This window comes from Salmo salar, chromosome ssa16 (genome assembly GCF_905237065.1).
Source record: "Salmo salar chromosome ssa16, Ssal_v3.1, whole genome shotgun sequence".
Taxonomy (NCBI): domain Eukaryota; kingdom Metazoa; phylum Chordata; class Actinopteri; order Salmoniformes; family Salmonidae; genus Salmo; species Salmo salar.
In genome coordinates, this window is record NC_059457.1 from 39,961,006 (window position 1) to 39,979,218 (window position 18,213).

At 44.9% G+C, this 18,213-nt stretch overlaps 1 protein-coding gene across 3 annotated transcripts; it reads right to left on the minus strand.

The window, feature by feature from the left end:
• Positions 1-3,496: 3,496 nt before the first annotated feature.
• On the minus strand, positions 3,497-7,238 carry LOC106573565 (kelch-like protein 23). Of its 3 annotated transcripts, XM_014148715.2 has the most exons (5): positions 7,106-7,238; positions 5,936-6,040; positions 5,008-5,803; positions 4,408-4,819; positions 3,497-4,304 (listed from the first exon to the last, which is right to left on the minus strand). In XM_014148715.2, exons 2-5 carry the CDS (start codon positions 5,969-5,971, stop codon positions 4,001-4,003), a joined length of 1,548 nt encoding a protein of 515 aa, XP_014004190.1. In that variant the 5' UTR covers positions 5,972-6,040; positions 7,106-7,238; the 3' UTR covers positions 3,497-4,000. The 3 variants fall into 3 exon arrangements, with proteins under 3 accessions (XP_014004190.1, XP_014004188.1, XP_014004187.1); XM_014148713.2 differs by lacking the exon at positions 7,106-7,238 and adding an exon at positions 6,748-7,080 and having other exon boundaries at positions 3,498-4,304; positions 5,008-6,040; XM_014148712.2 differs by having other exon boundaries at positions 3,499-4,304; positions 5,008-6,040.
• Positions 7,239-18,213: the final 10,975 nt, after the last annotated feature.

Consider the following 18,213-nt stretch of genomic DNA (forward strand, 5'->3'; position numbering starts at 1 on the left):
TGGAAGAAATAAATGAAAATCCTCATCAATCTACACACAACCCCGTAATGAGAAAGTGAAAACCGTTTTTTAGAAATGTTTGCAAAAACAGAAATACCTTTAAGTATTCAGACCCTTTACTATGAAACTCAAAATTGAGCTCAGATGCATCCTGTTTCCATTGATCATACTTGAGATGTTTCTACAACTTGATTGGAGTCCACCTGTGGTAAATTCAATTGATTGAACATGATTTGGAAAGGCACACTTGTGTCTATACTGTATAAGGTCCCACAGTTGACATTGCATGTCAGAGCAAAAACCAAGCCATGAGATCGAAGGAATTGTCCGTAGAGCTCCGAGACAGGATTGTGTCTAGGCACAGATCTGGGGAAGAATACCGTAATTTCTTGACCATTTAAGCGCACCTGAATATAAGCCGCCACCCACTGAATTTAAATTTTTTTTTTATTTTGAACATAAATAAGCTGCACATGTCTATAAGCCGCAGGTGCCTACCGGTACATTGAAACAAATGAACTTTACACAGGCTTAAACGAAACACGGCTTGTAACAAAAATAAATAGGCTTTAACGAAACACGGCTTGTAAAAAAAAATAAAAAATTAGCAGTAAGCTTTAGTTGTCTTTTTGCACTGAGTCAATTCCTCACGCTGCTGTTTCCAACGTCTTATCATCGACTCATTAAGACCAAGCTCCCGTGCAGCAGCTCCATTTCCTTTTCCAACAGCCAGATCAATCGCCTTCAACTTGAAAGCTGCATCATATGCATTTCTCCGTGTCTTTGCCATGATGAGGGTGACAAAATGACTACCGTAATCAGAATGATGGGAAGTTTGAGAGCGCTCGATTTAATCTAAACAGTAAACAAAAAAGTTGTTTGACCTTAACCCGTTCGGCAATTTCATTGGTCTAATGAAAGCTTCATGCCGGCAAAAAACTGAGCACGTCACAGTATGTGTTTTTTTGGAGAAAAAAAAATTGAAAGCGGGAAAAATCCATATATTAGCCGCGTCATTGTTTAAGCCGCGAGGTTCAAAGCCTGGGAAAAAAGTTGCGGCTTATAGTCCGGAATTTACGGTACCAAAAAATGTCTACAGTATTGAAGGTCCCCAAGAACACAGTGGCCGCCATCATTCTTAAATGGAAGAAGTTTGGAACCACCAAGACTCTTACTAAACTGAGCAATCGGGGGAGAAGGGCCTTGGTCAGGGAGGTAACCGAGAACCCGATGGTCACTCTGACAGAGCTTCAGAGTTTCTCTGTGGAGATGGGAGAACCTTCCAGAAGGGCAACCATCTCTGCAGCACTCCACCAATCAGGCACTTATGGTAGAGTGGCCAGACGGAAGCCACTCTTCAGTAAAAGGCACATGACAGCCTGCTTGGATTTTGCCAAAAGGCACCTAAAGGACTCTCAGACCATGAGAAACCAGATTCTGTGGTCTGATGAAACCAAGATTGAACTCTTTGCCTGAATGCCAAGTGTCATGTCTGGAAGAAACCTGGCACCATCCTTACGATGAAGCATGGTGGTGGCAGCATCATGCTGTGGGGATGTTTTTCAGCGGCAGGGACTGGGAGCCTAGTAATGATTGAGATGAACCTGCTCCACAGAGCTCAGGACCACAGACTGGGGCGAAGGTTCACCTTCCAACAGGACAACAACCCTAATCACACAGCCAAGACAACGCAGGAGTGGCTTCGGGACAAGTCTCTGAATGTCCTTGAGTGGCCCAGCCAGAGCCCGGACTTGAACTCGATCAAACATCTCTGGATGTGTGCAGCATCACTCCCTATCCAACCTGAAAGCTTGAGAGGATCTGCAGAGAAGAATGGGAGAAACTTTCCAAATACAGGTGTGCCAAGCTTGTCGCTTCATACCCAAGAAGACTCAAGGCTGTAATCGCTGCCAAAGGTGCTTCCACAAAGTACTGAGTAAAGGGTCTGAATAGTTAAGTAAATGTGATCAGTTTTTTATTTTTAATACATTTGCTAAAATGTCAAAAAAACTGGGGGGTTTTCATTATGGGGTATTGTATGTAGATTGAGGGAAAACATTTTTTAGATCCATTTTAGAATAAGGCTGTAATGTAACAAAATGTGGTCAAGGGGTCTGAATACTTCCCGAATGCACTGCATATGGCTTGTATATTGTCAATGCAGTCCATTTGTTATTTCATTTACGGTTTCAGATAATACTTCACTGCGATTGAAGTATATTACTGTTTACTGCACTGTCAAAATAATGGTGTGGCCAAACAACAAGAACACTGGTTTTACTTTTAGATCAAGTTTGTTTTTTGAAATTGTGTGTAAATAATGAAAGACATAGTATACTTAGTCTCTGGCACAGTCAAAGTGTGACAATTCCTCCCTGGATTAAAATGTTTATGAAAAATGACTGAATCAGCATTATAAAAGAAACAGTCTAGTAATCTATTGCCCTTTTTGTTCATTGTACTAACAACTGACATTAATAACACTAGTATGATGGTAGAATTTAGAAAAATGTATACATTTAAACAATTAGCTTTTTATTAAAATTAAGGATATCTCAGGCAACATTGATCAAGGATCAAGTTTGGGAAATCCTGCCTTATGGAGCAGCGTCATGACCAGGCATTTAACATTTTATAAGAAAAACCTTGGGGGAAAAAATTGTGTTTTTCTATAATTGTTTTATATGAATATCCCTGTGACAACAGAGAGGAGTGTGCAGCATGTTTCACCAACAGGTTGTTTTACTCTGTGCTACTGAACCTTTACACTTTGTCTGTCACAAGCACTTGTTACAAAATATGACAATGTTTTAGATTCTGTCTGAATCTATAACTGGAATAATGTCTCAATCGATACAATTGTACTACTCATATTGTTTACAGGAGCTTTTGCAAAAATGTGATGTCATTAGATTGACAAAAAGTTCAAGCACTAAAGACATGATACTACTGTGCTGTGAAAAGATGGGGGTTTGGAATGACTTGTATTCCTTTTTTGCCCAGAGACGTGTCAATCACAATCATCTCTATCGTCTCACACTGGAATAACAGATCTGTATGAGCTTGTCATGCAATGACAGCGATAATCAGATGAGATGACTAAAGCACACACAGATCTGGGACCAGGGTAGGAACACACTTCTTTGAGACGGACTATGTTGTTACCAGGGTCTAGGTGTGCCTCAATCTCTTAATGCTGCTTTTGTACTGTAACACCAGTGTTACACCCTTATGTTATACTAGGGAAATGTTGTTTCCATAGCAAGGGCTGACAGTGAGGACTTGTGAAGAGCAGAATCAACAACCTCTGCATAACCAAAACAGTTGCTTTGTTTTGAAGATATTAAAGTTCACAGTTATTTTTGTATGTTTTTGACCATAACAACTATCTTCTTAGCAAAGATCAATTTCTCAAGCAAGAATTTAGCTAGAACTGTCTGGGAGTGGTCTGAGTGGGAAGGGAACAACTGAAAACTAGCTGTTATTGGCAGAGAGGTTTGGAACTCTCTTTCTTATTGGTCTATTAACTGTGAAATTGTGAAAATTATGATGATGCCCTTTTAGTGTAAGAGCTGTTTGAAAAGACCACCTGAAATATTTGACTATTTTGTTGGGATGAAGGGCATTATCAGCATTTTCAAATGTTCACAACCTCATAGTGTGGAAATGTACTGCATATATAAAACACGGGAAAATCCCATTTTTGACTGCACTGGGCCTTCAATCATGATTATTGGATGTTTATTTTATTAAAAGTTCTACTAGTGCAACGATACAAATGGCAATAACACATGACTAGTTTGTTCACTCTGGCCAGTTCAACAAAATCAGTAAATAACTTTTATCAAACTATTGATAAATGTGTTTGTACCTTTTTCATTCAAAAGCAAAATCAATAGCTGATAAGTGTCTGACCATTTCAATAGAATATCTCTTATATTGGGGAGAGGGAGTTGGTGAGAAGGATGTGAACTGCTGAATGCTTACTGGCAACGCAGTGTCATGTGACCAAGCGCATGGTGACACAGCCACGGAGAGGCACAGGACAGGGTATGGCATTGTCTATTTCCATGCAGGTGTCGATGTAAGGATCCATCAGTACCATGTTGGGGAATGCTTTGTTCATCTTTCGCTCGCTCAGCAGGTAGATCTGCCCATTGACTGTGGTGCAGCCACCAAAGAACTTTCTGTCCAGACATTCTTCTTCTAGAACTGTCCATTCGTCTGTCTCCACATCTAGCCGCAATGCCTGACCTCCCAGGAGATAGATGGCCCCGTTGAGCACTGTTGCAAGAAGGTCATACCTACGGGACATAAAATGTATTTTCATAAGGAACCTGCCCCAGAACTAGCTAGTTCCATGACTTTCAACCTAGCAGAACTAGTGCAAGCTCTGAGTTCACTTACCTGGGCAGAGGGGAGTAAGTGACCACGTCCCATTGGTCCTCCTTCACCAGGTATCTCTGAATGCCGCTGTACACCTCCCCATTCTCATCCAGTCCACAGGCGACATAGATGCACAAATCCAGAGCGACGGTGGCAGCCCTATCCACAGCCCGCACCATGGGGCTGACATCCTCCCAGCCCTGTGCTCCCAGCGGCAGCTTCTCCACGTGGGCCACAGGCCCCTCGTCCATGGTGCCCCCCAGGACGTACAGCTCCTGCCCCAGGCCCACAGAGCAGTGGCTGTGCCTGGACTTCTGCAGCGGAGGGCCATCCACCCAGCGCTCATTCCCACACTGGAATATCCGCACCCAGTCCACGCTGTACCAAAAAATCGCATCACGGAAGTTGCCTCCGGTGACTACAATGTTTTCTCCTGGGAGAGGAAGAAACAAGAGGCTGACATAAATTACTTGAATTATGACTCGTATGGCTTATTCAAGTATACATTCTCCCGATAGCATACTGATAGTAAGTTCATGGATCACTTTAGCTGACTTAATTTATTCAGAATAAGAAAGGGTGTTTAACTTCAGAAAGGGAGTCAAATTGTCAAATCATTACCTACTGCTGCCACAGAGTACTGTGTGAGATTCTTCCTCTGAAGTGGTGCATGGGACTGCCATCTCCCACTGTGGGGGTAAAACTGGTAGAGAGACTGTTTGTCCTGGTCATGGGGCCCTCCGAGTATGTACAGTGTCTCTCTGGCCCGAGGTACGGACCTGCCCATAGACCAGCTAGTAGGAAAATTGTCATTCAGTTTACAGATGAGTTTGGCTTGCGGGTCGGACCCTTTGAGCCTGGTGAGCAGATCAGTGATGTAGGGCAGAGACAGGCTCTCTAGTCGCACCAGCTCCACCAACTCCATGAAGTCCTCCTCCCGACTGGGGTCAAAGGTTGCCCAGCGTAAGGTCATCTCCAAGGCTTGATCCTCCCTGGGTACAAATAGTTTATCACTGGCAAGGAGGTCCGCCACACTCTCCTTGGACAGATACATGAAGTCATCCTCTGTGGCGATAGCAGGTAGGTGGGTTAGAGCCACCTCACGTGCTGCTGTGTAGAGCTCCCGGCATCCCAGCTGCCAAGCGTAGGACATCATGCCCAAGCAGTTGCTCAGATGCAGCTCTCTCTCCAGGAACTTGCCGCACAGGAGCCTGGGTCTCTCCAGCTGGAGGAAGTCTGCTGTCTCGAGGATCCTAAGGACATTCTCTCTGCTGAGAGATAGCTTGGATGTCTGGGTGTATTCCATCAGGACACGAAACTGCTCCACACCCACACCTTTGATCTCAACGTGGCGCTTGCCACTCTCTCTGCCGCCGCCATAGAAAAGTGCACGGAAATATGGGCTCTGAAGAGCCAGCTGTTGACGGTTCACAAAGAAGGATTCTGTCTCTATGTGAAGAACTGTGTCAGGTATCATCACATTTATCTCAGCCTCCTCGTTGGAACTGTCGTTATCGGGGCATAACACAAGAGAAGGTGTTGCTCTTACAGTGTACGGCACCAGCTCTGGATTTCTGCAGGCCATGTCACAACAGCCACGTTCCTCCCCTTGTCTTACTTTCTCTGGTGCGACCCTTCTCTGGTTCTCTGTTGGCTACCAATGGGGAAATTAGGTCAGGTCAGTTTGCAAAACACAAGCTAAATATAACTATGGCCTATGTGCCAACCAGACAGCAGGCATACCAAACTATTTGTTGTGGGTGAAAGGGGTTTGTAAAGACCCATGTAATAACATTGAATTATAAGGTTGGCTCCTTTATAAGTCGCAGTTTTATGTGTTAAATAGAGAATTATCAATTTACATGTATTTTTGTAGGCCCTGCATGTGACCCCTGCTCTTTGCCAAACATTAGAGATTTCTGCACAGAGGGAAATTAATAATTATTGGGTCCGTTTTTTTCTATGAAACATATTTAGACTATGGAAAAAACACTTCTTTATCATTAGTAGAATATTCTATTATTATGGTCTCAACTACTAATCAGGTCAAACTGTCACTGAATTTACGGAAGAGCGAAAATGGCGGGGAGTTCGTATTTTGTTCGTCTTGTTTGAATGAATAAACAAAAATAATTTAGCTAATTTCCATACATATTCTAAAGGGTTCAACTTTTAAATATTTTTGTCGTCTTTACTTATTATTCCGACTAGATAGAGACATCTAACCACCTAGCAAGACTGTAAGTCCTGGCTATCATGGCTAGCTAGCTAGCTAACGTTGCCAACTATCGTGTTTCTAGCTTTGCTCCATGGCATTACATGTGGCTTGAGTCCGCTTCAACGCCCTGCATCTTTACTCACCAAAGTAAAATATGTTTAAGTTCTGACGAAATTCGATGCAATGTGCGAGCAAGCCCATGGGCATGCGTCGGATCTGCATTACGAGCTGCGTGCGCATGGACGAGAGCTAGTTTGACGTCAACCAGAGTGCTAGAAATTTGTTTATTTCGTATTTTGGACAAATGACAACTTGCGCATACATAAATACGTTTGTAAGCACTCCTGTAACACTTATGTTTGCGAGTAACGAAAGTATATTAAAGCCAGTCAGTAAACACAATTTGAAAAAAATCCTCTATGGAGGGTAGCCATGTTAACTCGAACCTCAGCTGCATATCTAATATGCTGTTTATTAGCTGTAAAGATATTTTCGACTAACCTTTACTTGGCGATACTTTCTTTGTTCTCGATTCGGAAGGGGCCGGTGTCTAGTTTACAGTTGAAATCAGAAGTTTACATACACTTAGGTTGGAGTCATTAAAACTTGTTTTTCAACCACTCCACAAATTTCTTGTTAACAAGCTATAGTTTTGGCAAGTCGGTTAAGACATCTACTTTGTGCATGACACAAGTAATTTTTCCAACAAATGATTACAGACAGATTATTTCACTTATAATTCACTGTATCACAATTCCAATTGGTCAGAAGTTTACTAAGTTGACTTTGCCTTTAAACACCTCGGAAAATTCCAGAAAATGATGTCATGGCTTTATAAGCTTCTGATAGGCTAATTGACATAATTTGATTCAATTGGAGCTGCACCTGTGAATGTATTTCAAGGCCTACCTTCAAACTCAGTGCCTCTTTGCTTGACATCATGGGAAAATCAAAAGAAATCCGCCAAGACCTTAGAAAAAAAATTGTAGACCTCTACAAGTCTGGTTCATCATTGGGAGCAATTTCCAAACGACTGAAGGTACCACGTTCATCTGTACAAACAATAGTACGCAAGTATAAACACCATGGGACCACGCAGCTGTCATACCGCTCAGGAAGGAGACGCGTTCTGTCTCCTAGAGATGAACGTACTTTGGTGCGAAAAGTGCAAATCAATCCCAGAAATGCTGGAGGAAACAGGTACAAAAGTATCTATATCCACAGTAAAACGAGTCCTATATCGACATAACCTAAAAGTCTGCTCACCAAGGAAGAAGCCACTGCTCCAAAACCGCCATAAAAAAGCATGGAAGCATCATGTTGTGGAGGTGTATTGCTGCAGGAGGGACTGGTGCACTTCACAAAATAGAGGGAGGAAAATGATGTGGATATGTTGAAGCAGCATCTCAAGACATCAGTCAGGAAGTTAAAGCCTGGTCGCAAATGGGTCTTCCAAATGTACAATGACCCCAGCATACTTCCAAAGTTGTGGCAAAATGGCTTAAGGACAACAAAGTCAAGGTATTGGAGTGGCCATCACAAAGCTCTGACCTCAATCCTGTAGAAGATTTGTGGGCAGAACTGAAAAAGCGTGTGCGAGCATGGAGGCCTACAAATCTGACTCAGTTACACCAGCTCTGCCAGGAGGAATGGGCCAAAATTCACCCAACTTATTGTGGGAAGCTTGTGGAAGGCTACCCGAAATGTTTGATCCAAATGTAACAATTTAAAGGCAATGCTACCAAATACTAATTGAGTGTATGTAAACTTCTGACCCACTGGGAATGTGATGAAAGAAATAAAAGCTGAAAAAAATAATTCTCTCTACTATTATTCTGACATTTCACATTCTTAAAATAAAGTGGTGATCCTAACTGATCTAAGACAGGGAATTTTTACTAGGATTAAATGTCAGGAATTGTTTAAAACTGGCTAAGGTGTATGTAAACTTCCGACTTCAACTGTAAGTCTCCAGCTTCAGTGATTTTTGCAATTCGTTCCAGCCATTGGCAGCAGAGAACTGGAAGGACAGCCGGCCAAAGGAAGTGTTGGAGCGCGTGTTATGGGTGGGTGTTGCTATGGTGACCAGTGAGCTGAGATAAGGCTGGGCTTTACCTAGCAAAGACATAGATGACCTGGAGCCAGTGGGTTTGGCGACGAATATGTAGTGAGGGCCAGCCAACGACAGCATACAGGTTGCAGTGGTGGGTAGTATATGGGGCTTTGGTGACAAAACGGATGTCATTGTGATAGACTACATCCAGTTTGCTGAGTAGAGTGTTGGAGGCTATTTTGTAAATGACATCGCCGAAGTCAAGGATCGGTAGGATAGTCAGTTTTACGAGGGTATGTTTGGCAGCATGAGTGAAGGAGGCTTTGTTGCAAAATAGGAAGCCGATTCTAGATTTAATTTTGGATTGGAGATGCTTAATGTGAATCTGGAAGGAGAGTTTACAGTCTAACCAGACACTTAGGTATTTGTAGTTGTCCACATATTCTAAGTCAGAACCATCCAGAGTAGTGATGCTAGTCAGGCGGGCGGGCGGGTGCGGGCAGCAATCGGTTGAAGAGCATGCATTTAGTTTTACTAGCATTTAAAAGCAGTTGGTGGCCACGAAAGGAGTGTTGTATGGCATTCAAGCTCATTTGGAGGTTTGTTAACACAGTGTCCAAAGAAGGGCCAGATGTATACAGAATGGTGTCGTCTGCATAGAGGTGGATCAGAGAATCACCAGCAGCAAGAGCGACATCATTGATATATACAGAGAAAAGAGTCGGCCCGAGAACTGAACCCTGTGGCACCCCCATAGAGACTGCCAGAAGTCCGGACAACAGGCCCTCCGATTTGACACACTGAACTCTATCTGAGAAGAAGTTGGTGAACCAGGCGAAACAGTCATTTGATAAACCAAGGCTAATGAATCTGCAGATAAGAATGCGGTGATTGACATAATCGAAAGCCTTGGCCAGGTCGATGAAGACGGCTGCATAGTACTGTCTTTTATCGATGGCGGTTATGATATCGTTTAGGACCTTGAGCGTGGCTGAAGTGCACCCATGACCAGATCGGAAATCAGATTGCATAGTGGAGAAGGTAGGGTGAGATTTGAAATGGTCGGCGATCTGTTTGTTAACTTGGCTTTCGAAGATTTTTGAAAGGCAGGGCAGGATGGATATATGTCTATAACAGATTGGGTCTAGAGTGTCTTCCCTTTGAAGAGGGGGGTGACCGTGGCAGCTTTCCGATCTTTGGGGATCTCAGACGATACGAAAGAGAGGTTGAACAGGCTAGTAATAGGGGTTGCAACAATTTCGGCAGATCATTTTAGAAAGAGAGGGTCCATCATGACAAGAGAGACAAAACAACACTACAGACCTAAGACAACAACATAGCAAGGCAGCAACACATGACAACACAGCATGGTAGCAACACCACATAACAACAACATGGTAGCAACACAACATGGTAGCAGCACAAAACATGGTACAAACATTATTAGGCACAGACAACAGCACAAAAGGCAAGAAGGTAGAGACATCAATACATCACACAAAGCAGCCACAACTGTCAGTAAGAGTGTCCATATTTGAGTCTTTGAATGATGAGATTGAGATAAAACTGTCCAGTTTGAGTGTTTGTTGCAGCTCGTTCCAGTCGCTAGCTGCAGCGAACTGAAAAGAGGAGCGACCCAGGGATGTGTGTGCTTTGGGGACCTTTAACAGAATGTGACTGGCAGAATGGGTGTTGTATGTGGATGGTGAGGGCTGTAGTAGATATCTCAGATAGGGGGGAGTGAGGCCTAAGAGGGTTTTATAAATAAGCATCAACCAGTGGGTCTTGCGACGGGTATACAGAGTTGACCAGTTTACAGAGGAGTATAGAGTACAGTGATGTGTCCTATCCTATAAGGAGCATTGGTGGCAAATCTGATGGCAGAATGGTAAAGAACATTTAACCGCTCAAGACCACCCTTACCTGCCGATCTTTAAATTACGTCTCCGTAATCTAGCATGGGTAGGATGGTCATCTGAATCAGGGTTAGTTTGGCAGCTGGGGTGAGAGGAGCGATTACGATAGAGGAAACCAAGTCTTTAGCCTGCAGCTTTGATATGGGCTGAGAGAAGGACAGTGTATCTTCTAGTCATACTCCCAAGTACTTGTATGAGGGGGACTACCTCAAGCTCTAAACCCTCAGAGGTAGTAATCACACCTGTGGGGAGAGGGGCATTCTTCTTACCAAACCACATGACCTTTGTTTTGGAGGTGTTCAGAACAAGGTTAAGGGTAGAGAAAGCTTGTTGGACACAAAGAAAGCTTTGTTGTACACAAAATCCTGGGAGGGGCCAGCTGAGTATAAGTCTGTATCATCTACATATAAATGGATGAGAGAGCTTCCTACTGCCTGAGCTCTGTTGTTGATGTAAATTGAGAAGAGTGTGGGGCCTAGGATCGAGCCTTGGTGTACTCCCTTGGTGACAGGCAGTGGCCGAGACAGCAGATTTTCTGACTTTATACACTGCACTCTTTGAGAGAGGTAGTTAGCAAACCAGGCCAAAGACCCCTCAGAGACACCAATACTCCTTACTTAAGAACAAATTCTTATTTTACAATGACGGCCTACCCTGGCCAAACCCTCCCCTAACCCCAGTGGTGTAAAGTACTTTAGTAAAAATACTTTAAAGTACTACTTAAGTAGTACTACTTTAGTACACTTTGAAGGACTAAATGGCAGTATTTTTTATTTCAACCACATTTGTGTATTCAAAAGAAGGCAGAGGCTCAGAAAACAGAGTTTTCACCCTCATGACAAAAGTTGCACACAAACTGTTAGGGCCTACATAAAGCTGTCCCAACAGCAGTCCCAACATCTTACCACTGCTACACCTGGCTATCAGCGGAGCCTTGCCTGGCAGCGAAATAGTTAATTCAGCCTCATTTACTGCATTTTAAGCAAACATAGCTGATATGGCTGACTTGCTTAAACAAATGTGGTTTCTAAAGACAATTGAGATGTAAAAACTATAGCATAAGGGGACGACAAGCAGGTAAGAGGCCATCCGTAATTTATATTAAGACATTAATGAGCGAGCTAGGATGGGCGTAGTCAATATAACTATTTGTTAAGGACTTTTGAAATGTACAGCGACAGAATTCAGAACATGGGCCATTCTTACATTTTTTTTACATTTACATTTTAGTCGTTTAGCAGACGCTCTTATCCAGAGCGACTTACAAATTGGTGCATTCACCTTATAATATCCAGTGGAACAACCACTTTACAATAGTGCATCTAAATCTTTTAAGGGGGGGGTTAGAAGGATTACTTTATCCTATCCCAGGTATTCCTTGAAGAGGTGGGGTTTCAGGTGTCTCCGGAAGGTGGTGATTGACTCCGCTGTCCTGGCGTCGTGAGGGAGCTTGTTCCACCATTGGGGTGCCAGAGCAGCGAACAGTTTTGACTGGGCTGAGCGGGAACTGTGCTTCCTCAGAGGTAGGGAGGCGAGCAGGCCAGAGGTGGATGAACGGAGTGCCCTCGTTTGGGTGTAGGGCCTGATCAGAGCCTGAAGGTACGGAGGTGCCGTTCCCCTCACAGCTCCGTAGGCAAGCACCATGGTCTTGTAGCAGATGCGAGCTTCGACTGGAAGCCAGTGGAGAGAGCGGAGGAGCGGGGTGACGTGAGAGAACTTGGGAAGGTTGAACACCAGACGGGCTGCGGCGTTCTGGATGAGTTGTAGGGGTTTAATGGCACAGGCAGGGAGCCCAGCCAACAGCGAGTTGCAATAATCCAGACGGGAGATGACAAGTGCCTGGATTAGGACCTGCGCCGCTTCCTGTGTGAGGCAGGGTCGTACTCTGCGAATGTTGTAGAGCATGAACCTACAGGATCGGGTCACCGCCTTGATGTTGGTGGAGAACGACAGGGTGTTGTCCAGGGTCACGCCAAGGCTCTTAGCACTCTGGGAGGAGGACACAATGGAGTTGTCAACCGTGATGGCGAGATCATGGAACGGGCAGTCCTTCCCCGGGAGGAAGAGCAGCTCCGTCTTGCCGAGGTTCAGCTTGAGGTGGTGATCCGTCATCCACACTGATATGTCTGCCAGACATGCAGAGATGCGATTCGCCACCTGGTTGTCAGAAGGGGGAAAGGAGAAGATTAATTGTGTGTCATCTGCATAGCAATGATATGAGAGACCATGTGAGGATATGACAGAGCCAAGTGACTTGGTGTATAGCGAGAATAGGAGTGGGCCAAGAACAGAGCCCTGGGGGACACCAGTGGTGAGAGCACGTGGTGCGGAGACAGATTCTCGCCACGCCACCTGGTAGGAGCGACCTGTCAGGTAGGACGCAATCCAAGCGTGCGCGGTGCCGGAGATGCCCAGCTCGGAGAGGGTGGAGAGGAGGATCTGATGGTTCACGGTATCAAAGGCAGCAGATAGGTCTAGAAGGATGAGAGCAGAGGAGAGAGAGTTAGCTTTAGCAGTGCGGAGAGCCTCCGTGACACAGAGAAGAGCAGTCTCAGTTGAATGCCCAGTCTTGAAACCTGACTGATTAGGATCAAGAAGGTCATTCTGAGAGAGATAGCAAGAGAGCTGGCCAAGGACGGCGCGTTCAAGAGTTTTGGAGAGAAAGGAAAGAAGGGATACTGGTCTGTAGTTGTTGACATCGGAGGGATCGAGTGTAGGTTTTTTCAGAAGGGGTGCAACTCTCGCTCTCTTGAAGACGGAAGGGACGTAGCCAGCGGTCAAGGATGAGTTGATGAGCGAGGTGAGGTAGGGGAGAAGGTCTCCGGAAATGGTCTGGAGAAGAGAGGAGGGGATAGGGTCAAGTGGGCAGGTTGTTGGGCGGCCGGCCGTCACAAGACGCGAGATTTCATCTGGAGAGAGAGGGGAGAAAGAGGTCAAAGCACAGGGTAGGGCAGTGTGAGCAGGACCAGCAGTGTCGTTTGACTTAGCAAACGAGGATCGGATGTCGTCAACCTTCTTTCCAAAATGGTTGACAAAGTCATCCGCAGAGAGGGAGGAGGGGGGGGGAGGGGGAGGAGGATTCAGGAGGTAGGAGAAGGTAGCAAAGAGCTTCCTAGGGTTAGAGGCAGATGCTTGGAGTTTAGAGTGGTAGAAAGTGGCTTTAGCAGCAGAGACAGAAGAGGAAAATGTAGAGAGGAGGGAGTGAAAGGATGCCAGGTCCGCAGGGAGGCGAGTTTTCCTCCATTTCCGCTCGGTTGCCCGGAGCCCTGTTCTGTGAGCTCGCAGTGAGTCGTCGAGCCACGGAGCAGGAGGGGAGGACCGAGCCGGCCTGGAGGATAGGGGACAGAGGAAATCAAAGGATGCAGAGAGGGAGGAGAGGAGGGTTGAGGAGGCAGAATCAGGAGTTAGGTTGGAGAAGGTTTGAGCAGAGGGAAGAGATGATAGGATGGAAGAGGAGAGAGTAGCGGGAGAGAGAGAGCGAAGGTTGGGACGGCGCAATACCATCCGAGTAGGGGGAGAGTGAGAAGTGTTGGATGAGAGCGAGAGGCAAAAATGTTATTGACTAAAATGATACAGTACTGCTTGCTGGTGGAGTAGGCTAGCTAGCAGTGGCTGCGTTGTTGACTTTGAACGTGTAGCTGGCTAGGTAACCTCGGTAGTTTCAGTACTACACCTTGTCATGATACAAAGCAACTTTGTAGCTAGCTAGCTAACATAACACTAATCAAGACGTTCCTTGTAGTGTATTTAGTTTCAACAATGCTGCTCGTCGGTAATAGTTGGCTGGGTTAGGAAAAATGGCGTCGCGGGGGACGGAAATAGCTGGCTAGCTAACCTCGATGGCTGGCTAGCTAACAATTATCAAGCTATGACAAAGACAACTAAGTAGCTTGCTAGGTAACACTGCACTAGTCAAATCGTTCCGTTGTAAAGTATTAGTATCTACAGCGCTGCTAGTCGGTAACGGTGTTCAGTGTTCTCCCATTACACCAAGTCAGAACCGTAGGATAAATAAAGCAGACAATGAAATCTTTTACATAATTTTACATAATTAGCAGACAATGAAAGCTTTTACAATATTCAATGATTGCATTTCTCTAAAACAGGTTATAGGCTACCTGTGCACCACTAAGTCAGAACAGTAGGCAAAATTAAGAGGGGTAAATAGACCAAATTATTAGGGTGAGGCACATGGGCAACTAACATCTTACTACACATTAGTATTACTTTCCTAGCTACATCATACATATCTCCCTGGCATATTACATCATTTATGTAGCAGCATACAATACATTTTTGGACTCACCTTGTTATGCTGTGCTCACTTGAACAGGAAGGTGGCGTGACGGTCCTTCGTGGGCAAATTTTGTCATCAAAGTCTGGCATTCTCTGGATTTATGGTACTTTCAAAACAACTGGGAACTTGAAAAAAAACAAGGTTGAATCATGATGACATCATTGGTCTTCAGGTTGTAGCTCTAGAAAGAGGCCGGATTTACAATTCGGAGTTGGATGACCGTTCAAAACTTATTTTCCCAGTCATAGCTCATTTATTCCCGACTTCCCAGTTATCTTGAACTCACTGAAGTCAAGTTTTCGCAGTTCCGAGTTAACAGTTGTTTTGAGTGCGGCACCACTCATGCTTCATTGACACCATGACCAATGTTGAATGTTTATCATTTTAAACTTGGAAAAGAGCCCCTTAATCCCAGATTTGGGACCATACAGCCACTCTACTGAATAGCACGCTCGTGATTGCTTTGCAATGCTTGCAGTTAGCCACTGTAACTAATTCCTTCCAAACCACTCATTGTTGAATTTGTGATTTCCAACTTGTTGTGAAATGTTTATGTCCAATGGCCGATGAGCACAAATACATTTTATCTGTAATTTCTCTTCATTATTTCTCTTCATGTGACAAGGATTAAAAATGATTGTCGACTTGATTCATGATGATGACTGCTCGCTAAAATTTTGAAAATATGATGTTGACATGTCAGTCCAATCAAAGCTACTGTACATACAATGTGATTTGCCGTAATTTTATCTGTGGCCAATGACCTTGAGCCTTTTTGGATGGGCACTTCTATTGTAACTATATCAAATCAAATTGTTGTTGTTACATGCGCCGGATACAACAGTGAAATGCTTACTTACAAGCCCTTAACCAACAATGCAGTTTTACGAAAAATAAGTGTTACATAAACAATAGATAAGTAAAAAATTAAAGTAACAAATAATTAAAGAGCAGCAGTAAAATAACAATAACGAGGCTATATATAGGGGCTACCGGTACAGAGTCAATGTGCGGGGGGGCAATGCAAATAGTCTGGGTAGCCAATTGATTAGCTGTTCAGGAGTCTTATGGCTTGGGGGTAGAAGCTGTTAAGAAGTCTTTTGGACCTAGCAGAGAGAACAGTCTATGACTAGGGTGGCTGCAGTCGTTGACAATTTTTAGGGCCTTCATCTGACACCGCCTGATATAGAGGTCCTGGATGGCAGGGAGCTTGACCCCAGTAATGTACTGGGCCGTACACACTACCCTCTGTAGTGCCTTGCGGTCGGAGGCCAAGCAGTTGCCATACCAGGTAGTGATGCAACCAGTCAAGATGCTCTCGATGGTGCAGCTGTAGAACCTTTTGAGGATCTGAGGACCCATGCCAAATTGTCTCCTGAGAGGGAATAGGCTTTGTCGTGCCCTCTTCACGACTGTCTTGGTGTGTTTGGATCATGATACTTTGTTGTTGATGTGGACACCAAGGAGCTCTCAACCTGCTCCACTTCAGCCCCGTCGATGAGAATGGGGGCGTGCTCGGTCCTCTTTTTCCTGTAGTCCACAATCATCTCCTTTGTCTTGATCACGCTGAGAGAGATGTCGTTGTCCTGGCACCACACCACCAGGTCTCTGACCTCCTCCCTATAGGCTGTCTCATCGTTGTCGGTGATCAGGCCTACCACTGTTGTGTCATCGGAAAACTTAATGATAGTGTTGGAGTCGTGCCAGGCCATGCAGTCATGAGTGAACAGGGAGTACAGACGGGGACTGAGCAAGCACCCCTGAGGGGCCCCCGTGTTGAGGATCAGCGTGGCAGATGTGTTGTTACCTACCCTTACCACCTGGGGACGGCCCGTCAGGAAGTCCAGGATCCAGTTGCAGAAGGAGGTGTTTAGTCCCAGGGTCTTGAGCTTAGTGATGAGCTTTGAGGGCACTATGGTGTTGAACGCTGAGCGGTAGTCAATGAATAGCATTCTCACATTGGTGTTAATTTTTTCCAGGTGTGAAAGGGCAGTGTGGAGTGCAATAGAGATTGCATCATCTGTGGATCAGTTGGGGCGGTATGCAAATTGGAGTGGGTCTAGGGTTTCTAGGATAATGTGTTGATGTGAGCTATGACCAGCCTTTCAAAATACTTCATGGCTACAGACGTGAGTGCTACGGGTCAGTAGTCATTTAGGCAGGTTACCTTAGTTTTCTTGGGCACAGGGACTATGGTGGTCTGCTTGAAACATGTTGGTATTACAGACTCAGTCAGGGCCTGGTGAAAAATGTCAGTGAAGACACTTGCCAGTTGGTCAGCGCATGCTCGGAGTACACGTCCTGGTAATCCATCTGGCCCAGCGGCCTTACTCACATCGGCTATGGAGAGCGTGATCACACAGTTGTCTGGAACAGCTGATGCTCTCATGCATGTTTCAGTGTTACAGTCCTCGAAGCGAGCATTAAAGTAATTTAGCTTGTCCCTAGGCTTGTGTCACTGGGCAGCTTGCGGCTGTGCTTCCCTTTGTAGTCTGTAATAGTTTTCAAGCCCTGCCACATGCGACGAGCATCGGAGCTGGTGTAGTACGATTCATTCTTAGTCCTGTATTGATGCTTTGCCTGGTTTGTCAGAGGGCATAGCGGGATTTCTTATAAGCTTCCGGGTTAGAGTCCCGCTCCTTGAAAGCGGCAGCTCTACCCTTTAGCTCAGTGCAGATGTTGCCTGTAATCCATGGCTTCTGGTTGGGATATGTACGTACAGTCACTGTGGGGACGACGTCATCGATGCACTTATTGATGAAGCCAGTGACTGATGTGCTGTACTCCTCAATGCCATCGGAAGAATCCCAAAACATATTCTAGTCTGTGCTAGCAAAACAGTCCTGTAGCTTAGCATCTGCTTCATCTGACCACTTTTTTATTGACCGAGTCACTTGTGCTTCCTGCTTTAGTTTTTTCTTGTAAGCAGGAATCAGGAGGATATAATTATGGTCAGATTTGCCACCAAATGGAGGGCGAGGGAAAGCTTTGTACGCATCTCTGTGTGTGGAGTAAAGGTGGTCTAGAGTTTTTTCCCTCTGGTTGCACATTTAACATTCTGGTAGAAATTAGGTAAAACTGATTTAAGTTTCCCTGCATTAAAGTCCCCAGCCACTAGGAGCGGCACCTCTGGATGAGCCTTTTCCTGTTTGCTTACAGCCGTATACAGTTCATTGAGTGCGGTCCTAGTGCTAGCATCGGTTTGTGGTGGTAAATAGACAGCTACGAAGATGAAATAGATGAAAATAGATAAACTCTCTAGGTAAATAGTTTGGTCCACTGCTTATCATGAGATACTCTACCTCAGGCGAGCAAAACCTCGAGACTTCCTTAGATTTCGTGC